Genomic DNA, 17654 nt, shown 5'->3' with positions numbered 1-17654 from the left:
AATGGCGAATTAAGATGGGGAGAGTGGACATCCTTGCCTAAATGGAGTAACTGTTTTGATTCATAAAGCTACAGATTTGCTGGTGTTTTTTATGTCTGTGTTGATGAGAGATTGGGGTGACAGCTTGATGGGCTGGTAGGATCTGTGTTGGGTTTTAATAAGTGATTATGACAGTCTTCATGTATATGGGGAGTTCGGATTTTTGTTTAATTTCTGCTGTTAATCTAATGAAGACAGGGGACAGAATATTTCAAAAGTGTTTGTAGAATTCAGCAGGGAAACCATCCGGTGCTGGAGATTTATTTTTAGGAACGAGTTTGAGTGCATTATGGAACTCTAATATTGTAAATGGTTTTTCAAGTGCATTTGCTTGGTCTTTGGTAAGTTGTGGAAAATCATTACTGTTTATGAATGGAATACTGTTTATTTGGTTGAATACCTTTAGTCGTTTGCCTGTGATCCAGTTCCACAGATGTTCCAAGTTAGAAATTTAAGTGAGTTCATGATGACAGTGTGAGGGTCAATGTTTTTTCTTCCAGAGTGTAGAGTATGGGTGGAATATGTGTGTCTGTGTGTGTGAGGAAGAGAGAGAGAGAGAGAGAGAGAGAGAGTGCCCCTATATGTGAGAGAATGCGTTTAGGATGAGGGGGTCTGCTATGACAGGAAGAGGGAAAACACAGGAAACAGACCAAAACCACAAAAAATACCAACAAAAACAAAGACATGAGTTCAGGTGTTCAGGTGCCCAGTGAAACCGAGGTGCATTTTCATCCAAGTAACAGTTTGAGTGGGGAGTTAGAGGTTATGAATTGTGGTTGGGGTTGTAGGGAGGGGGCTCCATGTGGATGAAGAGATGTTAAAATAGCCAGGGGCTTATTGTGGTTTAACAGTAGAGTTTAAAGCTTGATCAACGTGCACATTCTCCTGAAATGGGTGGTGCTAGGAGCAGATCCCCAGACACATTCACTGCAAAAAAATCACAACTTGCTCCCGCACTCACATTACAGCTCTACTGTTTATTGCGTCAACGTTTCGGTCTATCAACCTTCATCAGGACCAGGAGCTTTAATGTGAGTGCGGGAGCAAGTTGTGATTTTTTTGCAGTTATCAGTAGAGTTTGCCATCAATGTATAACTAAATGATTGCCGTTTTTCTTTCTTGCATGTGCTGTTTTCTGATTGGAAGTAGTATTTTGCATCTGTCCCTAAGTTCTTGGGGGAATTGATCGTTCAGTCCATAGTTTGTGCCTTTCAGTTGTCTTCCTTGACATTGTACCAATTGTTTTTGTTCGAAGTGTTTGAATTTTGCTACTATGGCCATTTGTTTGTGGGGTTTTTTGCTCCTATACAGTGCACTTGGCGGCATGTGATGTCGTTCACTGTATCCGAGGGGATTATGAGGTAAGTGGTCATGAACTCCTTTATCAGCTGTTCATGGTTGTTGTCATTTGTGCACTCTGGGACACCAGAGAAAATGAGATCATCTCTCATGATTGTTAGTGAGATCATTACTGTGGATCAAGTATGGTTTCTTTCATGTCCTTTGTTTCTTTCGTAACAGAGGCGAGCTGGTTGGTCAGGGAGGTAACGGAGTTTGACAGAGAGGTAACAGGGTTGGACTTTTTTTTTTCTTTGGCTAGAATGGTTTTGCTGGAATTCCTTGTGCAGCACTTCGACAACAGCTATTCTTGCATCTAGTCCGGAGAGTTTATTGTCGATGGAGAGTAAAATGTCACTGACCTTAGTACAGCACTTTTTGTCTGGTGAACTTTGGATGAAGTCGGATTGCCGGCATCTCTTGGAGTGTGGTGTGGAGGTGGAATTTTACTTGTCTCGTTTTTTTTGTTGTTGTTGTTCATGTTACAGAGGCGGTTAAAACATTCATCGATGCAGTGTTCAAGGTCTTCCAAGTTGAGCGGTTATGGTATTCCAGTTGTAATGGTGTAGAAAATGGGTTTATTCCGTGTGGAAAGAAGCGGTTTGTTGCGGTGTTTACAATCTAGCAGCCGAGGGCTGCCATCTTAAATCTCATATTGTTCTTGTCAGATCTTGCGGTCACAGACGCATTGTAGTCTCACAGACCAAGACGCATTGCAGCCTCACAGACCATATCAATACTTTTCTAAAGCTCTTTCTAAGTTACTTTTTAAGTAACTTTTGGTTTGGAAAGGGCCATGTAAGAAGTGGTACCCTTTAACCCTTCCTGTAGGTCTGTTGCTATTATAAACACGAGGTTAGTGGTGAATGCCAACCCCTGTAAGTTTTGTATTCTTCTGTTTTGTTAGGTAGGTTAGACAGGCTTTTGATTGTTGTATTGGTTTTTCAGTTTGGATGTTGAGTCAGCCTGGATTTTTGTTTTATTGATTTCTTTTCTTTGGCACCACCAGTGGTCCTTTTTGCTTTACCTTGAATTTGTGTGTTTATAGAGAAAATTGTATATAAATCTGTAAATAGAGCATGTTTTCCAGATCTTGGAATCCACATTGTAAATGAACACCACACGTGTTATTGAGTATTATTGGTCCCTCTGTTGCTGGTTGTGTGGTTGTGTCCCTATGTTCTCTGTAGCAGGTCCCGTGCTCCTCAGACACCTGAGGGTCAGTCTTCAATAAGTGTGAACTAGAGGTGGATGAATACAGTTTGCTGGTGTTCCTTGGCAGGAAACAGTTCCCAACAAAACTCATTGTCTTAGGTTGGGAGTCCATGTCAATATTCTTGGAAAGAGCTGTTGCTGATGAGTTTTTCCAAATGTCAGTGTTTGAAATGATGGACAGTTTAAAATCTAAACATTCCCATCCAGCCCCTTTGTACTGACTGTATTGACTCGGCAGACTGGAAAACTTGCCAAATCACACGACCTATTTGGATGGACAGACTACACGAACGGTTGGTGGACAAATATCCTTGTTAATATTTTGGGTGAACTGTTCCACCACTCACAACTCAACAACATTAGCTGGTAGGTTAGGTAGCTAGCCAGCTAACAGGCTAATGGAAGGTGTTCCCATTGCATTTAATTCATTTAATTACAAGGAAGACTGTGGAACTTTCCATTTCTTCATTCTTCATTCTTCAATATGTTCTATTACTTTATTTAGGCACTGAGTAAGGCTTCAGTCATTAACTTCACCTCAACAAAAAGAGCAGCCCACATTTGAAACTTGGTGCTGTTATGAAATAACTTGAATGTGAGCACTACATTGTGCAAAGTTAATATTTTATCTGTTCAGGGTGTGCAATTCAGCCTTACACATGTCCTGATATGTAAGATGATGATATCGGTTCATTTCTCTGAACATGGCTCATAATCTTTTATTTCACGGAGGAATCTGGTGTTGATTCTGATGGCAACATGATCTTCAAGCATAATCTATACAAAAAAAGTTTTGAACATTTTGGACATAAACCCCAATATTATCCCAACTGTAACATTCTTCCTAAATATAACCTGCTAGTTTTGAAAATGTCATCTTTCTCTGTGATGTACAGTTAAGTTACAAGCTGATGCACAATCTGTGACTCTGTGAGAATTTGTGTTCTTCCCTGCAGATGCACTCTGACTGCTTTCTTTATAACAGCAACTAAAAATTGTAACTGTGCCATCTGATATCAAAACGACTTCAGACTTCCACACTTTGTCAGTGATGCTTAAAAGTTGGCAAAAAGTAAATCAAACACATATTGTGTATCTATCTCATAAATATTTCATGGACCAATGGATCATCCTTATTTTCAATATGTGCTGTTTTAAATCGAAAACTTTGTGCAGATTTCAGGATGTAATCTCATGTAAATATCATCGTGGGTGTATATTCCGCCTACTTTCTTGCCCATGGATTGAGGATGAAAATTAGCTTTTGAGCTATATATCTGTCCAGTGCATCAAACCTCTTGTTTTAAATTAAACTAGCATTACACTAGCATTGTGCTTTAAAGGATCATTTTGTGAGACTTACCTGTGTTTGGATCCACAGAGAAGTACGGGTGTCCCTGGCTGATGCTGTAGACCAGTTTGGCACTGTTCCCATACATACTGTCATCAGCATCTGTAGCAGTCACCTGGATGACTGATGTTCCTACAGACAGACGGGTGACAGACAATACTCTTGAGAATTAATCACACATCTTGTGATGCTTTCCATCACAGCAAATATTGAAGATGTGCTCTGCAAGTATTGATATTTGACATATGATATACTGAAAGGTATCACAAGATCTGGGTTCTCCCCAGCTTTGCGCATTGATCATTTTAGACACAAACTTGTAAATTATAGTATAGATATGGTAGAGGACAGCAGGAGATGAGAGAAGAGGCTAAAACAGAAGGGAGAGAAAAGTTAAATAAAATTAAATCAGTCCAATTCACCTGCCATTCACCACTCCCCACTCCTCTCCACTGGAAGAAATCTGTTAAAGCTGTGCTTACCAATATCAGACCTCTCCGGTACGCTGCCGGTGTAAACTTCCTGGCTGAACTGAGGTTCATTATCATTGATGTCATGAAGTTTGACGATGAACTCAGTCTCCGGCTCCAGCTTGTAACCCGTTCGCTTGTTGACAACAGTGGCCCTGAGCGTATAAAACGCCTTCTCCTCGCGGTCCAGGCGGCGCGTAGCATGCAGGTCACCGTTATTCTCGTCAATGACAAAGAGGGTACCTGCACCCTCACCAGAGAGGACATACTTCACCGTCCCATCACCGCGGTCCATGTCTGACTGAAGCTGCAGAAAGGCAATGGACACAGAATGAAATTCTAGTAGTCAAACATGTCAGATGTCCAGCACAGTTCAAGACCATTTAAAGGTGTCTCCACCATGACCCAGGTCATTTGGCTCATTTTGTAAAGGAGGTATTCTATATTTGCCCTATATTTAGTTGTCAAACATTATTTTACGGTCAATATCAAAAATACATACAATTTATTACGTGTAGGACATTACATGCCATTTCAGTTTCTGGTTAATGCAATGTTACCCCAATGTTACCCCTAACACCCTTTTCTAGGCAGAGAACACAGCATCAGGTCCTTGACAGGCTATAAAACCATCATGATGAAGTATGATCCTTGTCATTGTTTTTGGCTGCTGTTGGTTTTTAAAAATTTGTTAATGTTATTCGACAGCTAAAAAAGCCTGCTACCATTATCCTGTAATCGCTGCCTATGCAGGACATCATGGTCAAAGGCTGCTGCATGATTTATTTCCATCCTTTATTATTGCAAAAAGAATGCATTGATGCAGTCAATGCAGTCAATCTGAACCACTTGACCCTTCACCCTGAAACCCAGTTCACACAGTGAGCAACATGATAAAATCAGCAGAGGTCCATGCATCCTACAGGGCTGAGCTGCCAGGGATCCTGACCCATGTGTGTACCGTCAACAAGCCTGTTGGCCTACATTTGTGTGCCTCCTTGTTCCCTGACCAATGTGACTTTGTTTCATTAACAATAATTCAGCCTGGCAAATGGACCCTGTTCTCCACAACTGGATAAATCTTGAAAAGGGAGGAGACTGGACCACATCGATCAATTTGTAGCCTTTTTGGTGCAAACAGACTAACGTTTCGACACTATGGTGACCTCATCAGAATCAAGGGAATTAAATACAGGAATACATGTATCGAAAAGCATTTTGCTCAAGTTGTTATGGCTTCCAGGGTATCTCCAGTTCCTATATATATATTTTTTTTCATGATGAAAATTAATAGGGTTTCTGGTTCCCGCTTGCCAATAATTTTGTCCTTTAAATATGTTAAACTGTGACAGAAAGACCACAGGGTGGATCTGTTATATATGCTATCAACTAAATCTATTTTTAAATATATATTTGTTATCAAACTAGGCCTGGAAGCAAGCTGTGAGATGTTAAATGCTCTAATGCTATGCTGAATGTTAAGCTCTAATGACAAACTATGTTTTGATTTTTTTTTTTTTTTTTATTGTAGAGTAAAACTTGGTCCACACCACATTAACAAATACTGAGATCCATGCTTAATCTAAAGATATAAACTAAAGCAGACAGTGTTGGCATCAGACCTGGTATGAAGGTGGAGTGTTCTACCCCAATTCACTTTACCTCTGACAAGGCAATGGAATCAGCAGCTTTGTGCTTTATCCACAATATGCTTCTTGGCAACATGTCCACCACTATCTTGCTGCTTTTGTCTTTTCACTTCTAATGCCTCGCAGTCTGTCAGTTTTGAATGAAAAAAAAAAAAAAAACAACTTGTTTTTTTTTTTCTCTTTACAGTTAATTTTGTTACAAGGACAATGAGCTTCATACTTTGGTTTGTTCATATATGCATGGTTTATTTGATTTGCTAGTTCTTATCTTTGCTGTGAGGTCCAGTAACCAGAAAAACAAAGACAAAGGCTCACAGTCCACGATACAGGAACAGAAACGTGTCATCCCACCTCACTGTAAAAATCACAATTTTCCTGATGAAGGCGAGAAAACTCCTTTCACTGTTTTCTGCTCTTGGGAGCCTCATAAAATAGTGAAGCTGCAGGTCATCACACACATACATACACACACACACACACTTGCGCGCGCATCAGAGTCAGCATATCTGATGTTGCTGTAAGGGACGTATGTGGGTCACAGTCCGTCATTCTGTCACTCTGTTGTCACAGAACAAAATGTACTAGATCATCTATAAGGCCAGAGTAGCTGATGGCTACTGGCCACTGGCCAGTACTTGGCGTTCAGGACTTTGCCTCAATTTGGTCTGAACCGCTGCCAGCCTCCTCCACTTCCAGATCCATCAAACTGAATAGACGCTCACCATCTGATCTGCCTCTTGAGATGGATGTGTTGTGTGTGGAAGCTGGAGGTTGTTTCAAATAAAGAGGGCACTTCCACCAAGAGTTGCTATAGTAGGACTAAGCAATATTACATTCCCTATACTGAACCAATATTATCTGCTTGTGAAATATCAAATATCAGTTAATCTTCCACTATCCACCCTCAACGGGGAGGTTACCTTTTGGCCATAGCTACAAAATTGTAAAACCTGTCATGAAATTTCATTCATTGTAATTTCTATGCCCATGTATTCACTTCACTTGACAGTAGAAGGTGACAAATCTTGTGATGGCCACTATAATAGTCAAGAGAAATCATGAAAATCCATAATATACAGCAAATTTACAGGATAATTCCAGTTATAGTGAATGATTTACCCATCTGTGACATAAGCAAAGTATATGAACACAGAAAAACAAACCCTCAGGACATGAGTCAGATTGCATTACAAATGAAGTGAAGTGAAAAATAAAGAGAAACAAATATCAAGTCCTGCAGTGCAGAATTCATAACAGCAACAGGTTTTGTTTTACATTTGTTGAAGTGAACAGCATTGTTGAAGCATTACTTAATGCCAAAAAGAGACAATAATGAAAATGTTGAATGATATTAAGTACCTTTTATTTTTTTAAATTAAAATGACAGTACAGGCTACTTTGTTTTTTTTTCTTTTTCTTTCTTTCTTTCTTTTTTTTTTTTTTTTTTTTTTTTTAAAGTGTTTTATTATGAAACTACGCACCAGGTCCAACTGATTTTTGTGTGTCCATGTTGAAAAATAAAACTTGCTGACTTAGGACTTTGTTCTAATCCTGTTCAGGAGCCACGTTCAAGCGGAAAAAACTCTTCCTCGCCTGAGAGGCTTGAGATGAGGTAAGCGCTGGAGGTGAGCATGTAAGCATGGAGGACATTAACAGCTCGTGAAAAGTGCTGCAGAAGGGAGGACTTCAAAACAAAAAAAACAAAAAAAACTAACACTGTGGTGAGATGTTTGGATGAGGAATAGCATTTTATGGAATATTTTTCATTTTGAAATTCTCCCTTGTTCCAGTGTTTCAAGTTTGGCCTAACAATGTGGGCATGCCTGTCCTGGCCTGGTTCAGCATTCTAAGATAACTGATAGAAGCTACTTTTCATTCACAAAAATATGTTTTAAAGCTTTATTTAGGCAAGTCCAAGCCCCCCCAAAAAATATAAGCAGACATTTCCTCCATGGATACCTTTATTACACTTAGTTTGCCATCTCATAAATTTGACTGTGATATTGTTTGGAGTTGAATGTAAGTGGATGCTGTCTGTCCACAATAAATCGCAAGATAAATGTTTCGGTGACTACAGAATGTAAAAACTCTCAAAAACTATCCACCTCACACACCACTGGGACAAGTAGTGGGATCTAGATAAAAAAAATATCTGATGCATATTTCTGGTTGTTTTCAATTTCTTGTGGCCCTGAAGCAAAGGTGGACCAACATGTAATTTATATCTGAACCACACCGAAGTTGCTCAGCCCACTCGCCCTGTTTCACTATTCCATTTTCATTCAATTCAAACGAGACATCGCCGGTTTCCTGAACATTCAAGCGCCTTTGCTGAAGAAACGGAAGAACATCATAAATACTGTGACCTCACAGTTTCCCTCAGTCTTTCTCTGGCGTTTTCACTTGAATTTAAAAGTGTTGATGTAATGCTGCCTCCACAGCACAAACAGCCCAACCTGATTACAAGAAACAATACAGCAACTTGTCTTAGGCATAATCTAGCTATTTAGACAGGCAGGCTGGTAAAGAAAGACAGGTAGGAGGAGGACCCAGTGGTGGATAACGAATTACAAGTAATACAAATGAGTAAAAAATTCAAAATTCAAAATGATTTTTTATTCGCAACAAAGCATTGCACTTAGCATTTTTACTCAGTATGTTTTTGAGTTGGAAATAGACTTTTTCCTTCATATTTGCCATTTAGTCTACAGCTTTAATTTTTCAAGTTTCAGGTTTATTGTTATATACTTGATAACAATGCAAACCTCATTACAAGTAATATCTCAGAGTCAGAATTTCATGATTTGTAAATGCTGTATGTATGTTTATTTTGTAGGCTGTTATTTATTCTGGTCACAGTGTTAATGTCACAGAGATGAAGTTGGAGAAGAGGTTGTCTGTCTTTAATCAAGTATTTTTTTTTTTTCATTTCATTTAATTTGTCCACCATGTGACAGAGAGTGAAATGGAGAAAGACAGGGAGTCGTGGTGAGAGAGCGGGAGATTGATGATGTCTCAGTTGTATGTCTGTTTAATTAGTCTACTTCCTAATTCATTATAAATGTTTTATCAACAAATGCTGTTTTTCATTATTTTCCACTTGCTCATAAGCACACCAAACAATATTAACATGAAAAGTAACTTGTAGTCTGAGTAGTTTATCAACCAAGTACATTTTTACTTTGGCATAGATTCAGTATATTTTTATGGAAGTAATTGTACTTTTGGCTGAATACAGATTTCCAGCACTTTAGCCTGGTGCGGAAGGAGGGGAGAAAATGAAAATGTGCTGTGAGGAGGAAGCCTGGACTGTCTTCGATGGGGCAAAGTTTGTAAAAAGGGAGACAAAAACAAAGAACAGCCGGGACAGAAAGACATAGCCTACAGAAAAAAGAGAGAGATGAGGAAGGAAAGACTTGTCTGGAGAAAAAAACATAGCCCAGAGTGAGGCATGATGCAGGAGCGAGCCGCTCTGCTCTGCCAGGAGGACTCAACATCTGCTGAATCTGATCTGAGATCTGCAGCTTTTACTGCGATACCTGCATCACTAACCGACCCTGCTCACCCGCTCCCTCCCTCCCTCCCTCACCCTCTGTCTTTGTCTCTTGACCTGAAGAGGCCCAGCTTTTACCTGTCATCCCTTCATCCGCGCCTCACTCGTACGGGTCAAGAGCTTGGCTGAGGGCTTTTAGTATACATGATGTGTGTGTGTGTCATGCTTGCATTTCTAGACACCTCTGCCGGGATAGTTATTGACTGATTAATTCTACTTAATTTATTTCTATACTAATAGGAAATTCCTGATGAGCAGGATATATTGGTATAATACAGTAAAATCTATACAGCTGTGGTAGTCAGGAGTAGCTAGAGGAGGCAGATCACACTATAAAAACTCTAAAACAGAAGTAAACATGTTGTTCCCAACACTGGTGCACTCCAGCACACTCTGATCAGAACCATGTGAGGCAGCTAGATGTAATATATATATATATATATATATTACTGGTAGGGAGTTTTTATTCAGTTGACATGACATGAGATGAACTAATAATTAAAAATCAGTAGCAGTTTGGGGGCCTTGTGAGGTGTCCCCGGGTGTGGCATGTACAGAGGTGGGCGTGTCCCAATCAGCGTGGAAATTACATTTATTGTTCTATAGCCAAGGACAAACCTTGTGTCAAAATTCTTTGGCGTTACCGTGTTGAGACCAACCGCGAAGTGAGATTTTCACACAGCACAATTACATAAAAAGTCAATGCAAAGACTCGAGTAGATGCAAATTTGCGCCGGGTGACGTGACTGACATGAATTTCTGCGTTGTGCATGACGCATAAAAGCGAGAGCCGTGTCATTTGCAGATTTACGTGAGTTGAAATTATTCAACTCCGGCAAAAAATCTGCAGCAGTGTTTGTGCGAGCCCGCAACACACAGCTCCACTAATCTGTTGGGAAGTTCTGACTTTTTGTGCTATGCCACACTCACTGCCACGGCCTCTTTCGACTTTAAGGCCTTCAAAGTTAATCGGGTCTCATAGTTTTGTGATAATCTCCGAGTCTGTTCACAAGGTGTGAGTCTTTCTGCAAAGTATCACACCCACTGCTTTGCCCCCTTGGCACCGAGGCGTACAGAAAGTTTGGCACTCCTTCCTTTGCTCGTGGCCAACCTTCTCACTAAATCTGGTGGAAATCTGAGCATCTGTTTGAGAGTTTCATGGTCTTCCTCTTCCCTCCGATTTCACTGGACGGGACGATGAGGAGAACCAGACAGACAACTCAACAGTCAGGTCTATAAGTCTGCACTATACAGGCTGCAGAAACACTAATCCTGTCTACACTGGTCGAAAACTATTTGGGGAGAAAAGCAGAGTTGTGACATTTCAACACTTCTCTAAGACTACAGGAGCAGGCACCAGTCTGAAGGCTACAGCAGCAGGCTGAAATAGAAACCCTTAATACTGATATTGTCGTGCCCTTGAGCAGGACACCTCATCCCATTGATCCAGTGGAACTGCAGTTGTGCAGTTGTAGCAGGCAGCTCCAGGCCAGGACCCCGTCCTCCTGTCACTAAATTAATCCAGACGACTTTGATGTCACCCGATTGAAATTATCCAGCTAATCCTCATCCAGCTAACTCGATTCCTCGAACGTGGGTGGCGGATTGATTTGTCAAACGTGGATGTAGATGTCTGGGACAACTGTGCATTCACGCTTTGAAATAAAAGGGAATATTAGTAGAGAGTTCATACCAGAATGAGTATGTACGTGACTGACTGGCACAAGGGCGGGCCATCTGAACATTTTACTTTTACAAAAAACAAAACATGACAAAACTTAAAATTCTACTTGTATGCTTTACTGGTATAGCACTTACCTAATGCTTCATAAGCTAAAAATAAATGGATAAGATAAAAAAAAAAATGTTTATGTGAAAATAAGACATCTAATAAACTCCATTCCACATTAAGGTGTCAGATGTCAGTAAACATCTTGGCCTGTATGCAGATATCTGAAACAGGCTGGAAAAACCCCGCAGCTCCACACTGCTGGGAGTGCAGGGACTTGGCATAAGTAGTGGAAGGCAATTTGGCATTGTTCTAATTCACCTTAGAGCTGTGTGCTTCTTGGAAATAGGCCTGTAAAGATGAAAAACTGCAAATAGCTTACAGTAAGATATTTGTTATGAGGGCATAGTTTAGCTGAGTTATGAATAAGGCTACTGTCACATATCACAAACAGGCTGTAACATATCTGTCCAGAGCTAATAGGGTTGTTGATCATCACCACTAACTCAGGGCTCCGCTGCTAGGCTTTCTGGCTTTCAGCACTCGCTTTTGGCCCCGTGCTCTGTTTTGGAAGGAAAACTCCACCAACAGGACACTCCCAACCCCTAACTCCTCCATCTACTGCTATGTATGGTATTTTTAGGCGTTCACTGATGGAGGATGGTGCTGTGAGCATGCACATTTCAGCTATGAAAGTCCAAAAAAAAGCAGTATTATCATCTCAGTAGTGTTACATATTCCCTCTTCAATGGACATTTCTTTTGAATATCCTCTCCTTTGAGTAAGCTTACTCTTCTACATTGAGAAAATGTCACTTTATTACAATCAACTAGGAATGGAGTGGTACATTTATAATGCAACACAGGCCTATCAATTCTTCTTGTGATACATTAGTGACACACAAGTACGGATGTTTGAGTTTTCAACCTAATTTGCACAGATATTTTGCCTTTTCCAGGACATTCTTCTTCATCAGTTACAGATACTGTAAAGCATCATTTCTGATACCTTACAATATACCACATATGGCAGAATCATAGCGATACCATCATTATCGTGGGTCAGATACTCTGATAGTATCGTTTTTCCAGCCTTAATTTATGTGAACTACAAGCCGCTGTAAGAAACCGTGTCAGTGTTGCTGCAATTTGCTGGAATAGTCATAGATTACATAATTCTCTTTCCAAAATACCCTCCTCCACACAGCTCGGCTGACAGGCACATACAGATGTGAATGACAGTAACAAAAAAAACAATGAAAAAACAATGGCTGGTGGGTTTAGTGGGAGTTTAGAACAGCACGAAAAAGACAGATTGTACTGGTTTTCAGCCCAGATAAGTCGTTCTTTTAAAATGTGCAAATTTACCGTAACGACTTTGGACAAACTCTCCAGTTCTGCGGTCAATTCTGCAGAGTTACAGTGCAGCAGGGAGATGTCCTCACAGCTGACAGCTCAACACAGCTGTAAAGGAAAATGTCAGGAACATGGGGCAGGGACTTATGACAACTGGTCTAATCTACAATTCTACAGTGCTGGGCTGGGTGGCTGGGTGACTACTGGGTGATTTAAAGTATTTCAACAGTGTGCATATGGTTTGGGGAATGACTATATCATTTTGCACTGCTGTGGCGAGATTTATAAGGTGAATATAGAGGCTGCTGCAAGAAATATGGGGGATGAGATTTGACGGTTCAGTGCTGCTGGGTTTTATTAAAAAAATGTCAAATGTACATCTGTGAAAATAGCTTGAATGCTCTCACAGAATGAAAATTATTTATTCACTTCTGAAGTAAATTATGATTTTAATAAGACTGAAAACAATGGAGGAGGGAGTCTCTGGTTGAGGTGGACATTTTATTGCAGTGTGTGATTCAGGGAATAACTAAACCACACCACGGACTGAATTCTGCACAGGTATTACAGCGGAGGGAATGAAATTATGATTCCGAACATGGAAACCAAGGGGTAGTCTCTAGTTTAGGTGGACATTTTATTGCAGTGGCGGATTCAGGGAGCAACCTAACTGCTCCACACTGAGAATTTTGCCCAAGTAGGCCTGTACAGCTGAGGGGGTAATTAGACCCTTCCACACATGCAGTGCTTTTCAAAGAAAGCAAAGCGCCTTATTTTTCCTCAGGGTCCCCCTGGCTCACTGCTGATAACCCTACCACCCCACACAAGCACACACACACACACACACACACACACACACACATACATACACACACACATACAACACATATCTGTCATGTCGACAGTGTTGTGTGATGCCAGAGGGGTCAATTTTCATGTACATACTTGGACATTTGGTGTCTTAAAGGGATAGTTTTCAAATACCGGTACTACACGTCCCAGCCACAACTACACTCATACCCTGATTATGTGAAACCTTGTAAAAGGGACTGTTACCCATTTTGAAAAATGTGATATTATTTCACTCCCCCCTAGCTGTTGTGTAGGACAGTAGTGGTGCTATCTTCCTCTCATTGTTACTGAGTGCTGGATACTGGCTGGATGCTCCAAATGCTAACTGTTAGCCACTGAGGTAGACTTCCCCCCGTCTATCACTCTTGAATATAACTGCTTTAATGCATTCAAATTGTTAAATAATGATTGTTTGAGTCTGATGATCAACAGCAGAACTATGGTAGTACAGTAGAAGTCCACCTGAATGGCAGGAGGCTATCAATTTGTTCAAAATGGGTGAACTCTTCCTTTAAAATGTGGCTCTATGTGGGCCCAGCCTGTGTCATCCACCATTTGGATATGACACCCCTTATATCTCCATCTGTGTCTTGACCCAGAGACCAAAACCCATGGTGCAGCACAGACATCTTTTGTGCTACATAAACATTTTGAATGACGACGCTTCACCACTTTTTTTTTTTTTTATTTATTTTTAAATTTTCAGCATTTCCTTCTCTATCGTGGCTGAACTTGCTAACCTCCCCTGAGAGGGATTATTTTGGAAAGTTCACATGTTGTTTTCTCCTCAGCCAGAAGGCCCGAGGAAGAGTGTGACAGCTCATCGTCGTGCACATTGTTGCGGTGGCAATGCAGGGCGAATGCACGGTGGAGGCCTGCGTGACACTTCAGTGCTGCCAAAGGTTGCAGCAATAAGAAGAAATGTGAGAGTTTCCAGGCTAATTAATAATGTCATTCTTTCATTCTCCCCGGGGACTCGATACTGCTGAACAGTTCTTTCTATCTCTTTCTTTTTTCTTTCTTTCTTGTATTTTGCTGCCATGCTGTCTTTTTTTACTCTTTCTTGGAGTTGCATCTCCATCTGCCAAGTGTGTTCACTGCAAACAACTGAAATGCTTCTTTAAAAAAAAAATACAAGAACTGATAAAAATGTTTAACCCTATAAAGCCATTTGTATCATATATGACATTTTCAATTCTGTTTTTTGTTTTCAGTTTAATCAATACTTGACCAAAATACTGTTGTATACCTTTGAACACTTCCCCTGTTCACCCTGGACCATACCACTAGCACTTCAAGTACATATCATATATCATACACCAGAAAGGTCGTGTAATAACATATTTTTTGATTTTTTTTTTTCATATATATATATATTTTGTTATAGGACTAAATAAAGGGTTCATTTTAAAGTTTAGTTCATTAAAAAATTGGAATTTCCTGCTAATTCTTTTATAGTTCAGGCTTTATAGGGTTAACAATATTGATTTAGTATTTAATAATCAGCTGGTGTTTGATGCTTTACCTGAAATCAGACAGCATGTATGATTAGCCCTGATGTGCAGGGCTTGGTTGGCATAATTTACAGACAGTATTTCTGAGAATCCAAAGCTGTCTATAGTTGAATTGAACCATGTAACAGGCTACCTCATTATTTATTCAGCAAATGCTTCCCCATCACTAATTACCACAACATTTCTTTCCTACCAAAAAAAGAAACTTCCACTTCGAGCGGATGCCACTGAGGAAAAATGATTGATTTTTGCTGTTTTTAGTTAGCCTCTCTAATCCCCCGCATCATAAATCTGAAAGAAAAACACTTGAATGGAGAAGCAGCTCACGTCACTCTTCCTTTTCCGCGCATTGACCGGGGCTGTTGGTCACCTTTTCTTTCTGTACTTGTCAGTATCGTTTCTCTTTCTGCCACCCCGCCTCTCTCTCTCTCTCTCACCTCGTTTTCCATCTTGTTATGTCTCCCAGACTTTGTTCTCTTGCTTTTTCCCACTTGTTCTTTTATTCTACCTGTCCTCTTCCTTTCCATCGCTCCTCCTGACGCTTTTTTCTTTATGCCTCTGCAGCGCTCGCTCTCTCTCTCTCTCGCTCTGCCTCTCTTTACCTTTATGAGACTCGCTTTTCCCCTTCTCTACCCTTTCCTCATTTCCTCTGTTCATCTCTTGCCTCCCTCCACTTTCTTCCTTCCTTTCACTCTTTCTCTCGATGTCTCTCACTCCCTCTCTCTCGGTTTCCCCCCCCCCCCCCCGCTTTTGATCCTTGCTGCCTTTGCTCTCCAGCAGTGTTCAGTCTGATTTGATCTGTCAGTCTGCAGGGCTGCAACACCTCCATGTTTCCACCTGACACATGCTGACGGAGCCTGCGGTCCTTTCACTGAGGCAGATTTCCAGTGCAGAAAAGGCTTTCTGGAGTCCTTATGTGGCACATATCACTGTCTCTGCTAAGTATATCTTAACTATAATGCCTCTTTCTTAAAGGAATAGTTCACCAAAAAATAGAAACTCAGTCGTTACCTAATCATCCACACCGATCAAATGTGCACTAAAGTTGGGAGGACAACCAAAAACACGGCCACTTAGCAAGTTCAGCCTCTGCTGTCTTAGCCATAATGAAGCCAGGATTCTGAAGCTCTAAAAAACACCAAACAAAACATAACAGAAAATGTCCATTAAATTTCTCCAAAGATGTCACACCGCATAAATCGAGTGTTTTGTACTATCGCACTGACTTCATGATCTCCCATATCAAAACAATTGGCTTCAAAACACTTGGATTATGATGCACAAGCTGTTTGAGGACACTGCACACAAATGTTGTACTTTCTGGACAAAACAAGATGGAGATGGTCATGTTAACTGGCACACCCAAATTAAAAAAAAAAAGCATGTAACAGAAAAGCTATGAGGCCAAAATGCACATGTGAGGCCTCATCTGACAGGCGACATCCTCTTGTTTTGGAAAATGTGCTCATTTATGGGGTGAGTTTTTAGTTTGTGGGTATCTCAGGCATCCCCAAAACCATCACTCTTTGACCATATTGCTCAGCCATATCACTGTTTCTACCCATGCTACTATCTTTTATATACTGTTATCCCTACAAACCTATCAGATCTGCCCTAAAACACATTAAAACCTTAGAAACAGGGGTTGGTGATTTATATTCCATTTCTGGTGCCCTTTTGTTGTTTGATCTTTTAGGTTTAGGACAAACATAGATCTAATTACATTCTGGTTTGCAAACCTAAACAAGAGCATTTCAAAAAACAAATTGGTTTGGAACCCGAAACCCTTTTGGTTCCAAGCCAGAGCTAAAAAACAGCAGGACCTCAAGAGGAAACAGTGATGACAACAGGAGTGGGAGTGTATTATTCCACAGGGAAAGATGGAGACAACAGAGAAATCAAAAAGCATGCAGTGGTCTGCTGAAGAAACAAAACTGTTGAATTCAAGATGGGAGGAAGTACTAGAAAAAAATCTCAAAATTGCTGAAGGTTGGGTTTGTTAAAGCCCAGGACCAAATTATCATGAAGTTAAAACAACTAAGGATATAGGCAATGTGGAGTATTATGAACCCCTTGACAGTGTGCTGGGTCATAGAGCAGATTCTGCCATGCAATGTTGGAGCCAACGGCCAGTGACCTGGCAACACCTGGCAATGGTTTCACTCCAAACTGGTGCATACGCAGACCAGTTTTCCGTTGCTCCAAGCCTCTCAAATGGAACCGGTTAAATAACCAGAGTTGTTGTTTTTAAAAGAAGGTGTCAGATATTCTCAGCACAGCTCCCGTGGCATTTAATAGGGGAAAAAAAAACAACCATCTAAAACAGAAAGGTTAGCTGTCAACCCTTAAAAATCAAAGAGCAAGGGCTTCTTTGTAGACTTGGTGATTTGCAACAATGTTAAACAAATATACAGGGAGAAATCCTGCATGGAAGAGAGAGAGCACACTTCTTTCCACCATTAAGCTCCACTGTATCTGCAGCTGCAATGCATTTGGTCCGTTTATCAAGGGAGGTTGCACTCCAAAACATAACTGCACCAGAAACATAATGTAACTCCGCAATCCCTACTTTTTTTTTTTTTTTTTTTT

At 40.5% G+C, this 17654-nt stretch overlaps 1 protein-coding gene across 1 annotated transcript in view; it reads right to left on the bottom strand.

Moving 5' to 3' along the window:
• cdh6 (cadherin 6) overlaps window positions 1–17654 on the bottom strand; it is a 99808-nt gene that overhangs the window by 42997 nt on the left and 39157 nt on the right. Inside the window, exons 3-4 of the mRNA XM_030074728.1 lie at window positions 4426–4720; window positions 3956–4075 (exon numbers count right to left, since the gene is read on the bottom strand). Of these exons, the coding sequence (XP_029930588.1) occupies window positions 3956–4075; window positions 4426–4720 (415 nt within the window). The remainder of the gene's footprint in view (window positions 1–3955; window positions 4076–4425; window positions 4721–17654) is intronic.

This window comes from Myripristis murdjan, chromosome 17 (genome assembly GCF_902150065.1).
Source record: "Myripristis murdjan chromosome 17, fMyrMur1.1, whole genome shotgun sequence".
NCBI lineage: Eukaryota > Metazoa > Chordata > Actinopteri > Holocentriformes > Holocentridae > Myripristis > Myripristis murdjan.
Note: the sequence above shows the minus strand (reverse complement) of the source record. Positions and strands in the feature narration are given on the sequence as shown.